At 40.3% G+C, this 16,422-nt stretch overlaps 1 protein-coding gene across 1 annotated transcript; it reads left to right on the top strand.

The window, feature by feature from the left end:
• Positions 1–6,075: 6,075 nt before the first annotated feature.
• TAAR9 (trace amine associated receptor 9) lies at positions 6,076–7,122 on the top strand. Its single transcript, XM_059176349.1, has one exon. The coding sequence runs from the start codon at positions 6,076–6,078 to the stop codon at positions 7,120–7,122; it is 1,047 nt and encodes a 348-aa protein (XP_059032332.1).
• Positions 7,123–16,422: the final 9,300 nt, after the last annotated feature.

Genomic DNA, 16,422 nt, shown 5'->3' with positions numbered 1-16,422 from the left:
AGTTTTATTGTGTTATAGTGACATTTAGTAGATGCCTGACACACAGTCGATTTGTAATAAATAATCATTATTTTTTTAAAGATACTTTTCTTTTTTTAAAAGATTTTATTTATTTATTTGACAGAGATCACAAGTAAACAGAGAGGCAGGCAGAGAGAGAGAGAGACGGAAGCCGACTCCCTGCCAAGCAGAGAGCCCAATGCAGAACTCAATCCCAGGACCCTGACATCATGACCTGAGCCGAAAGCAGCAGCTTAACCCACTGAGCCACCCAGGCACCCAGTAATCATTCCTTTAGTCCTGTTAGTTCCCTCAGTGACTGATTATGACATATGATGGTCCCCCAAAACACTTCTAGTCTTTTGCTTCTACACAGATCTGTCCATCTGTCCACTGGCCAGTTCCCAGTTTGACTGTCCAGAGGCATCTCAGCTTCAATACATCCCACCTGAAAATCCTCTCCCTGCCCCACCCCCTACACAACGGAGTCCTCTGCTGGGTTATGCAGGCTCAAAGCAAGTAAACATCCTGGAATCCTCATTCTTTCTCACTCATTACATTGAATCCATTTTTAAATGGTTTCATGCCGAAATTTAGCTCATTAGAAGAGTTTAGGGTAGAAGCCCACCTTTCCAGGACAGCAGGAGAGAACCAGGTTCAGAGAGGAACCAAAGGAAGATTCTACCACAAGAACTTTCATTCTCAGCTGACCTCTGCTGCCTCGAACCCAGGACAACATTCCCACCGCTCTTCTGACACCACTGCTGCTGCTGTGAAGACTATCACCCGAGTTCTGAGTGCAAATGTGTGTTCACACTTCAGCCGGTGCTGTAGGGAGAGGGTCTTAACACAGGTATTGATTTCTCCTTGCTTAGTGTCTTCACAATAGGAAGAATATTGGAATACTGAGCATTCAAATTAATACATGGCCTCTACAGCCAACATTCTCCTTTCCTCATACTCAACATTTCAAAGTGCTCTTTTTAGTCTTCACATAATATTCCTTATGTAACCCAACACACATTCACCTCTTACCCAAGTGGCAACTCAGTCCTCCTAATTATTGCTTCCAGCTCTAAGTTCATGATTTCTGGATAACATACAATACTCTCTCAACAGTCAATAACTTACAGATTAAGTTATAAAGTTAAACACCACTAATATACCCTATATAAAGTAGTAAAATTAGATGGAGATAAAATAAATGAAAAAAGTAATCATAGGGGCCCCTGGGTGGCTCAGTAAGTTACATATCTGCCTCTGGCTCAGGCCATGATCCCAGCGTCTTGGGATTGAGCCTCATACCCCTTTTCCTACTCTTCAGGGAGCTTGCTTCTCCCTCTCCCTCTGCCTGCTACTCCCCGTGCATGTGCGTGTATACTCTCAAGTGGGAGTTCTCTCTCTCTCTGTCAAAGAGATAAAGAAAATCTAAAAAAAAAAAAAAAAAAAAAAAAAAAAAAAGTAATTATACAATTCACGTTTTACAATTAAGAAGCTGGGAAAATCAGGTTAAGTGCAACAATCCCCTTTTCTACAATTGGTCATGGGGATGTTTGTATTCTCTTTCTTTCCTACCACAAATTCCATTTTCCTTTGCCTTCAGCCAGGACCTTAGCTGGTTAGGTTTCTCTACTCTGGTGGTGGTGCTCCATTTCTGAGAAAATGGAGCCTTTAGAAATCCTACCTTTATCGGACTAAGTTTGTCCAATAACATTTGGTTTAACATTTGCCACTGGCTCAAGGTTTCTAGCCATAACCTCTACTGTGCTCACTGCCCAGCCAGCCTAAGGTGATTGCTGCAGCCGCAAATATCCCACCCTCCTTCTATGCCTGGTAGCATTAGGAGCCCAATACGAGGGGCATCTTGTGGGGGCTCAGCTGGTTAACTGTCTGCCTTCCGCTCAGGTTATGATACCAGGGCCCTGGGGTCAAGACCCGCATTGAGGGCCCCTGCTCAGTGGGGAGTCTGCTTCTCTCTCTCCCTCTACCCCTCCTCCTGTGCTCTCTCTGTCTCTCAAATAAATAAATAAAATCCTTAAAAAAGTAAAAAATAAATAAAAAAGAGGATACTGAAGGTCCAAATTTTCAAAATTGCCTTTTGCCAAAGAAAGTTTTTATTTGGGAATCATTTTAAACCCACAGAAAAGCTGCACAAAGTTGTATGAACCACACTGGGTACTCTTTACCTGGGTTCACTGATTAAACTTCTGCTCTATTTGCTTTGAAGTTTGTTCTTTTTCTCCAACTTTATCAATGTGTTTATGTAATTTTTTTTCCCGAACCATCTGAGAATAAGTTGTATACATCACAGCCCTTTAGCCCTTAATAGTTTAGTAATTTAATACTGATGCAATACTTTTACTATCTACCATTCATATTCCAGTTTTGTCAACTGGCCCAGTAATACATATCATTCTAAATTCACATATTTCTTTTGATTGTCTTGCCCTTCTGTCTCTTTTATTCTGGAAAGGTTCTGCAGTCTTCTATTACATAAATATTTCTGAAGAATATAGCCTTCCCCCTTTCCACTTTTCAAAAAGAGAATGTTTCTCAGCTTGCGTTTGTCTGAAATTTCTTCATTATATTCTGGTAATGTATTCTTGGCTGGAAAACTATTATACATTTTATTGTGTGTTACTCGGGGGCATCCCTCCAGAGTTATATGTGGCCCTGTCATCTTCAAGATGATATTAATTTGATACCCAGTCAAGGTCTGATTTCTCCACTGGATAGCTACTATGTTTTTCTTTTGCAGCTCATAAGCAGTCTCTAGGAGATGACATTTTATGCCATATGAATACCCGACTCTCATCAAAATTCCTCTCTCCTGTTACAATATTTAGCATCAATTGATGATTCTTGTTTTAATCAATATTAATGATTTCAAAATTATGATGTTCCAGCTGTAACACTTCTCTCCCTGTGAAGTATCAGTTGTGCTTGGTATTCTTTTATAAGGAAGAGCCCTCTTTTATCTATCTATCTATCTATCTATCTATCTATTATGTATCTCTCCTCTATCTATCTATCTAGCTAGCTGTCTAGCTATTTGTCATCCATCATTAGTATGGCCTCATGGATTTCCCCCACTCTTCTATATATAATCTTTTACTCTCTCTCACTATTTTGTGCACTCAAATTATCCCAATTTGGCTAGTGGGAGTCTATTCAAGTTAGCAACAGTGTCCTTGTAAAATGTCAACATTTAAAAAAAAATCTCTTAATTTCTGGTACAAAAATATATTCCAATTTCTTCCTGTACTTTTCTTGTCCCATTGCTTGGATGACACATTTCTTTAAGAAGCTCTAGTTCATCTCTAGTTCATTTTACTTGTGAAAAGTATTGAACACCAAGATGTGGGTCTTAGGAGTGTTCATTACATTTCAAGTGTCTTTGCTTCTAGGGAAGGACACATTTTAAGATCTTTTGTAAGACTGAAGTGTGCTATGCTGAAGCCCGAGTATGAAGACCAGAGGAAGGGCTCAGGGTTTTTTTGTACAATAGCAACATTACTTGGACACCAATGAAGTGAAGAGTTCTAAAGGTTGGGGAGAGGGTATCCTTTACATAGACACTCAGACTTTCAGGCTGGATGCTTTCTGTGGTGGCAGAGAGATGACATTCCTTAAGTCAGACTGAGAATAAAATAATAAATTGGGAAACTTCACCAGGAGAGCTAAGGCCAAAGAAGAAAATATGGGGCTTATAAAGTGCCTGCATGGCTCAGTCAGCTAAACGTCTCCCTTCAGCTCAGGTCAGGATCCCTGGGTCCTGGGATCGAGTCCCACATTGCGCTCCCCACTCAGCAGAGAGCCTGCTTCTCCTCTCCCTCTGTCTGCCACTCTCCTTGCTGTGCTTGCTTGCTCTCTTTCTCTCTCTCTGCCAAATAAATAAATAAAATCTTTTTTTTTAGAGGGGAAAAAAAAAATACAGGACTTATCAAAGGGTGATTCTATTGGGTAGATGGACTTGTGAGCACATGAATGCACCCATGTGGGGAATCCCAAGAGTGAACATGAGACATAGATTTATGCCATCAAACCGGTGAGGGCCTAAGTAAAGCATGAAACTGGGAAATCAAAGAAAAAAATGAATTGATTTAAAACTCATGGAATAACAAAGCTAGAAAAGACCATGGGTGTGTATGCATTCACCATTTGCCCCCCCACAAACATTTAAAATGTGCAGACTAGTGAAATCTACCAAGTTGGGAGTATCCACATCTATGTGTATGCATACAGCCCTCTCTAGGATTCTGCACTTTCAACAAAGGTCAGACCTATGGTATGGGATAAATGGCAATATAAGTACTCCAGTCTCTGGTTCAGAGATTATGATTAAGATTAGATGTAAGATTATATGTTTTCATGGTTAAATAAAGTAAAAATTAATTACTCAACTATTGTTTGGTGAGATCTGCGAACTGTTTTATGGTTGTGTGTTTCAGCAAATGCACCCCAATGTTTATAGAAGCAATGTGCACAATAGCCAAAGAATGGAAAGAGCCCAGATGTCCATCAACAGATGAAGGGATAAAGAAGATGTGGTATCTATATACAATGGAATATTACTCAGGCATAAAAAATGAAATCTTGCCATTTGTAATGATATGGGTGGAACTAGGGGGTATTATGCTAAGCAAAATAAGTCCATCAGAGAAAGACAATTATATGATCTCACTTATATGTCGAATTTAAGAAACGAAACACAGGACCATAGGGGAAAAGAGGAAAAAAATAAAAGAAGACAAAATCAGAGACAGAGACAAACCATAACAGACTCTTAATCATAGGAAACACACTGAGGCTTGCTGGAGGGAAGGGAAGTGGGGGGATGGGGTAACCAGGGGATGGACATTAATGAGGGTACGTGATATAATGAGCACTGGGTATTAAATAAGATTGATGAGTCACTGACCTCTACCTCTGAAACCAATAATATATTATATGTTAATTAATTGAATTTATTTTTTTTAAAATGGGACAAAAAAAAAAGATTGTGTGCTCCAGGAGAAAAAGAATAACCCTTAAATAACTAAAAAAACAAACTTAAACTTATTTGAAATTTGGGTGATTTAGGATGAATCCAATTCTTTCATGATCAGTATAGAAATACCTCTCCAGTATACCCAGAGGGTACCTACCACTCTGTGCTAAGTTTAAAACTGTAGTATTTTTTAAGAATGGGAAGGTGAAGGCCTAGGGGTGTTATTGCTTATTTTAATCAAGCTTATTGATTTTAGACATCTGAAAATGGCCATTAGCCTGGAAAATACACACAAATTATATTGTTACCACTTTGTAAGAGTAGTTCTCCAAGTCATCTCAAACTGTCCAAACCATAAGTAAATAAAAAAGATGAAAAAAAAAACCCAAACTCTAAAGATATAAGGAATAGAAGAACTGTCTTACCCAAATAAGTTTAGCAAGCTACTATGAGTAAATCTTTCCTTGGTCTTTCACATGCTATCCTATAGGGATTTTGAGGTCATATATTGAAGGGGATGTAATTTATTTTTTTCCTTCTTGAAAAAAAAAAAAAAAGGAAGTATAGTTACTACTACTGAAGTAGCCACTCAGGGGAGATAACTTCATAAATAAAACTCAACCCTTGGTAGCCCAATTATTTTTCAACTCAGGTGATTACAGGTGAGATTTCCAAAGGTAAAGTAATACAAAAAAGGATTCTCTATTGATGAGCCAATTACATTCTAATATATATTAATCTAATATTATCTAATATTAATCTAATATCTTGTATGCACATATATCATTGGACAAAATGCCTTGCCAGTTATTTATTTTGTACAAAATTTGACTATAATTTTAATGGCTTTCTGCAACAAGTTCCCATCTAAATATATTAAAAACTTGGGGATACTTTTTAGAAAGATCAAGAGGTTATAGTTAATATGCCCCTCCCCCCAAAAAAATTGGTGGAAAAGTTACTAGTTTTCCTTTTAACTGGAGTTTTTAACCCCCTCCCAGAGGCTCTTGAAACTAACAGCTCCTTGTTTTAAATTGCTGACATAGGGAATCTGACCATTTAAAAATACCACCACCAAGAGGGCAATGGTGAACAGTCTCTCCCCACCCGCCCAGGTGGAGCTCTGCTATGAGAACGTGAACGGATCCTGCATTAAAACTGCGTACTCGCCGGGTCCCCGAGCCCTTCTGTACACAGTCCTTGGTTTGGGGGCTGTGCTGGCCATGTTTGGAAACTTGCTGGTCATTATCGCTATCTTTCACTTCAAACAGCTGCACACCCCTACGAACTTTCTGATCGCGTCCCTGGCCTGCGCTGACTTCCTGGTGGGGGTGACCGTCATGCCCTTCAGCACGGTGAGGTCTGTGGAGAGCTGCTGGTACTTCGGGGACAGTTACTGTAAATTTCACACATGTTTCGATACTTCCTTCTGTTTCGCTTCTTTATTTCACTTATGTTGTATCTCTGTGGATAGATACATTGCGGTTACTGATCCTCTGACCTATCCCACCAAGTTTACTGTCTCAGTGTCAGTCCTATGCATTGCTCTCTCTTGGTTCTTTTCGGTCACATACAGCTTTTCCATCTTTTACACGGGGGCCAATGAGGAAGGAATCGAGGACTTAGTCGTTGCTCTCACCTGTGTGGGAGGCTGTCAGGCGCCCCTGAATCAAAACTGGGTTCTACTTTGTTTCCTTCTATTCTTTGTACCCACTGTCGCCATGGTGTTTATATATGGTAAGATCTTTTTGGTGGCCAGACGCCAAGCTAGGAAGATAGAAAGTTCAGCTAGCCAAGCTCAGTCGTCTTCAGAGAGTTACAGGGAACGAGTAGCAAAGAGAGAGAGAAAGGCTGCGAAAACACTGGGCATTGCGGTGGCAGCGTTTCTGGTCTCCTGGCTACCGTACATTATTGATGCTGTGATTGACGCTTACATGAATTTTATAACTCCTCCTTATGTTTATGAGATTTTAGTGTGGTGTGTTTATTATAATTCAGCTATGAATCCCTTGATATATGCTTTCTTTTACCCATGGTTTCGGAAGGCAATAAAACTTATCCTAAGTGGTAAAGTCTTGGGGAGGGATTCATCAACAACTAATTTGTTTTCTGAGGAAGCAGATGTAGATTGACCAGGTGACTGCAGGGATTTCAAAACTAACATGGGAGTAAGGTCAAATACAAAATGAAATGCTTGGATCTGGAGAGGCAAGTGCAATCATCTGCAAGTAGCAGGATACTATATTCTGAGTTGTTCTAAAGCCTTTGTTCTTCATGTATTTCAGCAATTTTTTTTTTAACTTAGTGATAGACCAAAAAAAAATTGCTGATTGCTTCCTAGTTATTATTCTTAGTATTCTTCTGTGGCTTTCTAATTTCTCTGGTAATTTCTAATAAGTTCTATTCATTTCCAAATTGTTTCTTCAAACGATTTGAAGCTTTGTAGTTTCTCCCACATCCGTTACCAATGTTTGGTTGTCCAAAATACAGAGAGGGGAAAAAAGGGTTTCTGCTTAACTTGTCAGTTAGATTTTGGGGGGACAAAAATATTTTAAAAAATATATTTTGTTTGGGAAGTAAATATAAGATAAAATCCCTGACAGAGAATTGAAATGTGAAACCTCCTAGTAATTGAATATCATGCAAAAAACTGTGGAACACTTGTGTTTTCTGAACCCTGACAACACTTCTCCATTTTACAGAAGCTGTGTTCACACACACACACACACACAAACACAAACATGTGTAACGATGATGTGATTACACACTACATCTTGGTTTTGGAGAGCATAATTTATTACAGTCAAAATAAGTATGTGAACAAAAAGATGGTTTCTGTACTTCTTTCTTAGTAATCTCAAGTAAAATAATTTTATAAAAAGCCACTTCAAATTAATGTTTCGTAACTTTTGACTTCTTTCTTTGTACCAAACACTGTATTCGACATTGGAAATATAAAGCTGAAATATAATCAAGGATTATTTTGAAAGAGCAAATACCTCAAATTGGCATTATACATCTTAGGAATAAGTTCAGTTTTTTCAACTGATATCATGTCTTAGCCACATGAATTTTAATTCATTTTAACTAAAAATATATGTTGGCTATTTTAAGATAAAGTAAGAACTTGAAAGAAACTAATAATAAGGTGATTTGCTTTCTCAAGTCTTTGCCTCACTTAAGTTTCTGCTTAGGTAGTCGGTTTTCATTGACCATTCTGTACAAATCTGTTTTATGAAATGAAAAGGAGAGATGCTAAGTAAATAGAGGTTCATAAACATTACACATTATATATTTTTTAAATAAACCAGTTTGAAAATGCTTTATACAAAATTAAGCTATTTCACATTTGTGCCTTAATATTTTTCAGATAGAGCTCGGAGAATTTGGTTGGGGGCAGGGGTAGTTAAAGGTAAAAGAGTCTGAAAGGAATATGAAGGTCTTTGTTGCAGAATGCTTATTTGTGATTGAGATGATAATGCCAAGGGAGAGGTCTATAGACCCCCTTTCAAAGGCTCACGGTTAAGGAACCCCCCACACTCACTCCTTAAGAAGAGCACATGCTGAGTGAAATAAGTCAAGCAGAGAGAGTCAATTATCATATGGTTTCACTTATTTGTGGAGCATAACAAAAAGCATGGAGGACATGGGGAGTTAGAGAGAAGGGGGTTGGGGTAAATTGGAGGGGGAGGTGAATCATGAGAGACTATGGACTCTGAAAAACAATCTGAGGGGTTTGAAGTGGTGGGGGGGGTGGGAGGTTGGGGTACCAGGTGGTGGGTATTATAGAGGGCACGGATTGCATGGAGCACTGGGTGTGGTGAAAAAATAATGATACTGTTATGCTGAAAATAAATAAATGAAAAAAAAAAAAAAAAAAAGAAGAGCACAAAACTTGTGTCCCTTTGATGGTAAGTCAGGAATGCTGCCTTCATAGAAACATGTGTCCTCTCAATTGCAAGCGTAAAATTACCCTGACACTCATAAATAATAAGGACAATCATTTGGGGAGACTTAAGAATATATACGAGACTTCTGGTTTTTTTTTTTTTTTTAGGCAAAATTGCAGAAATACTATCCAGTGATATTTTAAACTCTCATACATATTGATAGGTGGAGAATACACTTCAAATTTACTCTTTCTTGTTTACCTACTCTCCTTATCGCCCTTTATAAAGGAAGTCTTTTGATTTAAAAAAAAAAAAAAAAACTGCCTTATTTCCCCCCAAACTGGCTTACTATAGCATGGCTCCCCTCATCTGTCCCTCCATTATTTACACAAGTAAGCTCCTAACTTCTTGCTGGCTGCCTACCAAACTGTCGTAGTGGCCTTGGAAATATTTGGAACAGGACAAACTGGTGATGGAAAGAGGCTTTACTGCAAGACTGCAAAGCAAAACCTGCCATTGAAACATGTTGCTGAGCCTTGTCTCTTAATTCTGGCGACCTTTGGTTCCCAAGTTGTCTGCTTCGGCCAAGGAGCCGCAGCAGAACTTTTGCAAGGAATTAAAGCACTTAAGCCCTAGATCCTAGACAACATAAATACAATGTCTCTCATGTATATGTATCCATACTTAAAATACATGTTATGTGTAAATACATGTAAAAGCATCACTGAATTCATAATAGCTTTTGTCCACATGTATTTTTCTTTTATTTATTTATTTTTTTAAGATTTTATTTATTTAGATTATTTATTTATTTATTTGACAGACAGAGATCACAAGTAGGCAGAGAGGCAGGCAGAGAGAGAGAGAGGTGGAAGCAGGCTTCCCGCTGAGCAGAAAGCCCAATGCGGGGCTCGATCCCAGGACCCTGGGATCAGGACCTGAGCCGAAGGTAGAGGCTTTAACCCACTGAGCCACCCAGGCACCCCAGATTTTATTTATTTATTTGACAGAGATCACCAGTAGGCAGAGAGGTAGGCAGAGAGAGAGCCGGGGAAACAGGCAGAGAGCCATGTGGGGCTGAGCAGAGAGCCATGTGGGGCTCGATCCTAGGACCCCAGGATCATGACCTGAGCTGAAGGCAGAGGCTTTAACCCACTGAGCCACCTAGGCGCCCCTCACATGTATTTTTCTTAATTTAGTAGACATTGGATGTATAACTGTTACATTGTCTAGGGTTTTGTATAATTTTTTAAAAAGTTAAAACAGACACAGAAAGTACTGAACAGATGCTGTAGTTCAGGTAAGCATCAATTACGACATTAGTCATAAATGAAGAACTGCTGTTAGAGGGATACCCAATTACACTGGTAGCTCTCTGAAAGGACCTAGTTCTTGATGACGGTCTACTCTATCATGCCACTAATTGATAAAGTTGCTCTAAACCCCATCGACATATTATTTTATGATTAGAAATCAGAGTTCAGAAGAGTGGCAGGGTTCTGTGGAAAGAGCCACTTAGCTGGTTCAGAAAATGGCACAAGGTCAAAAGTGAATTCTTCATGGAGAATAATTCTAAGTCTGTTCGCAAGAATAAAGGAGGCTTTATTACCATAGGGAACAAGCCAGAAAAACCATCAATATTTCTCAGAAATGAAAAGGCATAAACAACCTTCCTAGGCATTACCTAGTAGCTGACATATTTTATTTTGTTCAAACACACACACACGCACACACACACACACACACACACACACGACAAATATAAAGATAAGTCCTCAACTGTGTCTCATAACAAAGATCAAATTTCATCAGCCTCTAAGGTCGGTACTAAGGTAAACAGCATAGACTATCTCAAAGGTGAGAAAGGGTAAGGTCCCTGTTATGACTCATCCTAGTTACATTTAAGAGGAAATCAAAATCTGCTTGAGTCCCCAATCTGCCCTGCCTCTACTTTCTACCTTCTCCCAGGAGCTCCCTTGTATTGCTGGCTCCAATCAACTGATCTGTGCTGTCCTTTCCCACCAGTAATATGAGCTGCTAAACAATAACCATTGGCTAAATTAATAAAATTGTTCGTATTGCAGCAGTCACAATAAAATATACTATTCTCAGAGTTTCCCTTTTGAATGGGCAGTGGATGAAGGCCCAAGAAATCATTTAGGGGACACTCAGGGAGAAGTACTTTAGAAAAAGAATAAAATGCTAAGAGTGAAGTTCCAGAAGGGATTTATTCAGGTGGAATAACTTTCTGGTGTCCCTCAATTGATACTATTAGTCAAACAAAAGTCTTCCTTTTGAGAAGATTTTCCCTCTCACTGTCATTCAAGGCCAGTACAAGTCTGTAACGCAACTGCTGTCCATTTTTGGTTTGCACCCCATACAGAGACAATTTATCTGTAAACCAAGCTAGATCCTTTCCTCCTCTTCAGTTTGCTGAAACGTGAGATGGAGGGGTCCTGACACAACTGTGGTGGGGAACATGGGCTCTGGGCTCATGCTGTCTGGCCTTGCTCAGGCTTGGTTCCAGGTGTATCATTTCCATTTCCCAGAGAATTTTCTGGACCCACCCGACTTTATGACTGAAGATTCAAGAGGACCTGTGTCATCATGGGCAGTTAGAGACACATGATTACTGGGTATCACCTTGTCAAGTGTTCAATCACTATTTGGGCTCAGAGAGCCATCTTTCAAAAGGTGTTTTATCCTATAGCATGATCTTACTTCAGAAGTCCGGAGGACTGCATTATATTTCTCCCAAGGGAGCCTTCCATAAAATCTAAACTGCATTTTCCCCCCATTATTAACATCTCTAGCACCACCAGGTCACGAAATTGCCTGGCAATGACGCTGCAGCCCAGACTCCAAGCCCCATACAAAACTGACAGACATCTTTGTTACTCAGTGTATGGACCAGAGCAGTATTCCTAAGTGTGGAATCCATTGTTTTTGGATCCTAAAGAGGTCTGTCAACTATTGTGCTAAATCCTTTAGCTAAGAAGATTCAAGATGTAGTCAGTTGTCTTCTACTTGGGATGAGACATTCCTGACTGCTTTAATATAGAAGGCCCTTGACCCTTCATAAGGTTCATCTCCTATGTAGAGTGCTAGGTACTACCTGCTCCTCCTGCCAGATCAGTGTAGTGCCACCAAGGTAATGAATCAGTGTCATCTTTTCTAAGATCCTCAGATTGCCCAGATTCTTTTTTTAAGATTTTATTTATTTATTTGACAGAGATCACAAGTAGGCAGAGAGACAGGCAGAGAGAAGGGGGAAGCAGGCTCCCAGCTCAGCAGAGAACCCGATGTGGGGCTCGATCCCAGGACCCTGGGATCATGACTTGAGCTGAAGGCAGAGGCTTTAACCCACGGAGCCACCCAGGCACCCTATGTTTAGATTCTTTTTTTTGAAGATATATCTGAGCAGGGTCTCTCTGGGTTTGCACAAAGACACAGTAAATAATAAGGATATTATTTTGAAAGTGTTAATAAATCATATCAAGGTAGACAACAGATTTTGGCTGGAAACACAGAAGACTTGCTATAAATGTTGTTCCAAACCTGATGGGCCATCAGACTGCTATATAAAGCAGAGCTTCCCAACTGGTTTCCCGTAACAGCGTGTTGCAAGGGGTCATAAGTGTACCTAGAGATACTGATCCACTCAGCCTTCAAGGCGGTCAGATGAGCTCACAGTGGCCAGTAGGCTCAGGACGCGAGCAGCTTCCCTCATTCTACTCTGGTGGTTGTCTCAACTTTCTGACAGGATGCTTCCCTTTCTATAAGTAGTAAGTACAATGAGCAACATTCAACACATGTTATGTTTCCATGTCTCACTGAGAAAGGCTTACTCCTTAAGATTTTGTGTGGTTGACAGAATGTTTGAAACCCCTCTCTCATGCCCCTTGCTGTGTAACTTTGAAGTTCTTCCCTCAAAATAAAGTGAGAGCAGAGGTGACAGGATGTCAGTTCTAAGCATGGGCCTTAAGAAGGCCTTCTTGGTTCTGCTTTCTCTCCTGAACCTCTGACATCATTACTGAGAATCTCCTCTGGTGGCACACTGCTCCAAGGAAGGTGACAAGTAAATGTCCTCATATTTTCATGACAGGCTGTGGTTTTACACATTGGTGGCCTTTAGAATTAGGCTCCCACTCTTCCACAGAAACTAAGAGATAAGTGTGCCATTTTCCTCAATGACTGCATTTCAAAGGAATGGCTCTCAGCTACTTGGAAAAGACAAGTCCTGGGTTATACAACTGACAAGAAGCCTTTAAAAAGATTTATATCTCAAGGAGGCCGAAAAAGAACTTACAATGGCAAGTTTTCTGAATCAAATCCTCTAAGAAAAGGGAGGGCAGAGGCCTAGAGTCAGAAAGAAGCATGTCTACAGTTTATTCAAGCCAAGGGGAATATTAAGACCATCTTGCTCAGTTATAATACTTATCTTTCATTGAGGTGCTCTACAGACATCCCAAATCATCTCAGTTTACCCTCTTGTGAAGTACATATGTGTTGGTCAGCTCAGGCTGCTATTAAAATGACAGTCACTGGGTGTTCTATAAACTACAGGAATTTATTTCTCACAGTTCTGCAGGTTGGGAAGTCCAAGATCAAGATGCCTTAAGATTCAAGTCTGGTGAGGACACACTTCCTGGTTCATAGGTGACTCTTTCCTGCTGTGTGTTCACATGGAGGCAGGGATAAGGGATCTCTCAGGAACCTCTTCCATAAGGGTGCCAGCCTTACTCATGAGGGCTCTACCCTCACCACAGAACTACCTCCTAAAAGCCCAACCTCTAAAAAGCATTATGTTGGAGATGACGTTTCAACCCATGAATTTTGAAGGGATGCACATAGTCAGTCTATAGCAATGCATTACCATGCATGATCAAGTGAAAAAGATTAGGGAGCATAGACTCGAAGCCTAGATTTATTCTCATAGGTGGGAATAAATTCCCAGAAGGAAGCAGGAGGCTCTGGTTACGGCAGTGTCCATACATTCCACAGTGATTCAAGGCTTGCTCTCTTCATCATTTGAGGAGGCTGGTGGTAGACTTTATGCATCTCATAGCAATCAGCATCGTGGATTGAACTTTTCATAGGAGCAAACTGTCGCTTACCTATTCCCCAATCTCTGGCCATAATTTGCTGCAGGAACTGGAGTTAGGAAGTGATTTAGAAAGAAGATGGTGCACAATAAGAGAAAAGGCAAATAAAGCAGAAGAGCATCTACCAAATCCTACCTCGCTAAATGTTTATTTATAACCTATTATGCATTTTGCATAGAATAGAATATTCTTTTTTTTTCAGATTTTATTTATTTATTTGACAGACTGAGATCAACAGTAGGCAGAAAGGCAGGTGGGGGTAGAGAGGAAAGGAAGCAGGCTCCCTGCTGAGTGGAGAGCCTGATGTGGGACTCCATGCGGGTCTTGATGCGGGGCTCCATCCCAGGACCCTGAGATCATGACCTGAGCCAAAGACAGAGGCTTAACCTACTGAGCCACCCAGGTGTCCCTAAAATTGAATATTCTTATAGGAGACACAAAGAGGGAAAGTGACGCTTCCCATAGTGTCATCTGCTGTTACTAGCGCTGTGTCTCTTTCAGGCACTTGCTGGAAACAAGTTCCAAGCTTCCTTCCAAGAGCTCCCAATCACTGTCTGTCAAGACACATGTATTTGAACAAAAGATTTGAATAGAAACATCACTAAAGTTGTACTTGTCTTTTTCAAACAGCTCTATGAAATTAACTTCATCTGGAATATTTCATGTTTCAGTTGTTGATTTTATTGGCTGTATTTTAGAATCATATCTTGTTACAGGCTTTGGATTTTTGTTGTGCTTTCTTATCTCAGTTGAGTGGGTTGGTTTGGTTTCCTATTTCTTTCTCTTTTATTCTCCCCAATCTAAACACACTTGAAGTGCTTAGTAATTGTGAAGTTGTCTCCATCTAGCCCTAAAGATCCTCAAACACAATCATGGTCTGGTGCTTTGGGTTCCTGCTTTTCTGTCAGATTGGAAATGTGACTGACCCAGGGTAATCAGCTGCTGGGCGGCTCAGCTCGGTTCCTGGTTGTGAATCTATGTTTGTGCCCTTACTTCTCCTTACACTAGCAGCTTTCTAAAAACCAAGGTCCTAGGTGGAATTGGAGCAAAGTCACTTGTTTCGATATCCTTGCTCATGTGGCCTGAAGTGAGAAGGCTCTTCCCAGATCCAGGCTTCAAGAGGTGAGCTGTGCATTATCTCCTGGATGACGTGGAACACTTTTAGACCCTTTCACAGGAGTCAAAATCCTGGATTCCCCAGCTGCTTCCGGACATGGGAACCACCAGGTTCTCATTGTCAGCCCTGCTCACATTTGGCCTTCCTATTTCTTGAGTGCAGAGGTGATGATTTCATTTATGGACATTCCTACAACTTCTCCCCTCCCCATTTTTATATGCCTGTCCTCTCCATATACTTGAAACACAAGAGTTGATGAAGAAACTAATTCAGCCTTTTTGTCTGAACACACTCATGAAATCTGTATCTCATTGGAGAAGGAAAGGTGAAAGAGAAAAACCTGTTTTATCTCACTTCTGCATTTTCTGATCTTTCTTTTTTCACTCAAGCAAGGTTGTCCTTAAGAGGTAAGAATTTAGAGGTTTTGTTTTCCAACTTCTTTCTGAACAATGGCTGCTATTCCTTCTAAAGTTTACAGATCCACCTGGGAGCGACAACCTAAAGACGGGCACCTTAGAGAGGGGGCAGGAGGAGCGGGTACCATCATTCAGGGCTCACACTTGACCTCAGCAGCAGAAATAGTTTGATGCCTGTGATGGGCAGAATAGTGACCCCTCCCTTCACCTCCATGATGTCCATGTGCTAATCACCAGATCTGTAACTATGTTACCTTCCATTGCAAGGAGGGACTTTGCAGATGTGGTCAAATTAAGGATTGGTAATTTGAGATGAAGAGATATTTTGGATTATCCAGGGGGCCTAATGTAATCACGGGGGTCATTAAAGTGAAAGAGGAAACGGAGAGAGTCAATGTCAGAGTCAGAGAAAGATTTCAAGATCCTGTGCTGTTTGTTGGTTATATGGATGGAGGAAAGGACTGCAAGCCAGAAATGCATGTGGTCTCTGAAGTGGGAAAAGGCAAGAAGCTGATTCTCTTCTAGAGCCTCCAGAAGGAAAACAGCACCATTAACATTTTGATTGTAGTCCTGAGAACTATTTCAAATTTCTAATCTCTAGAACTATAAGTTAATAGATATGTATTGCTTTAAACCCCCTAAATTTGTGGTAATTTGTTACAGTAGCAATAGGGAACTAATAGAATGGCATAATCCTAAGGCAGGCACCCGATGTATGTCTGTGGACACACCCAGTCAGCCCAGTGGTTACCTGGAGAATGAATATAGATATCATCATCCAATCAGCAGCACTTGGAGACTTTGCTCTCCAGATATAAAGCAGCTCATGGCCCTCTGGCTGTAGGAAACATTCCCTATTTCTACTCTCTTGAACTGACTCTCCCACAGCCCAGATCTGTGCTTT

This window comes from Mustela lutreola, chromosome 6, assembly GCF_030435805.1.
Source record: "Mustela lutreola isolate mMusLut2 chromosome 6, mMusLut2.pri, whole genome shotgun sequence".
NCBI lineage: Eukaryota > Metazoa > Chordata > Mammalia > Carnivora > Mustelidae > Mustela > Mustela lutreola.
Note: the sequence above shows the minus strand (reverse complement) of the source record. Positions and strands in the feature narration are given on the sequence as shown.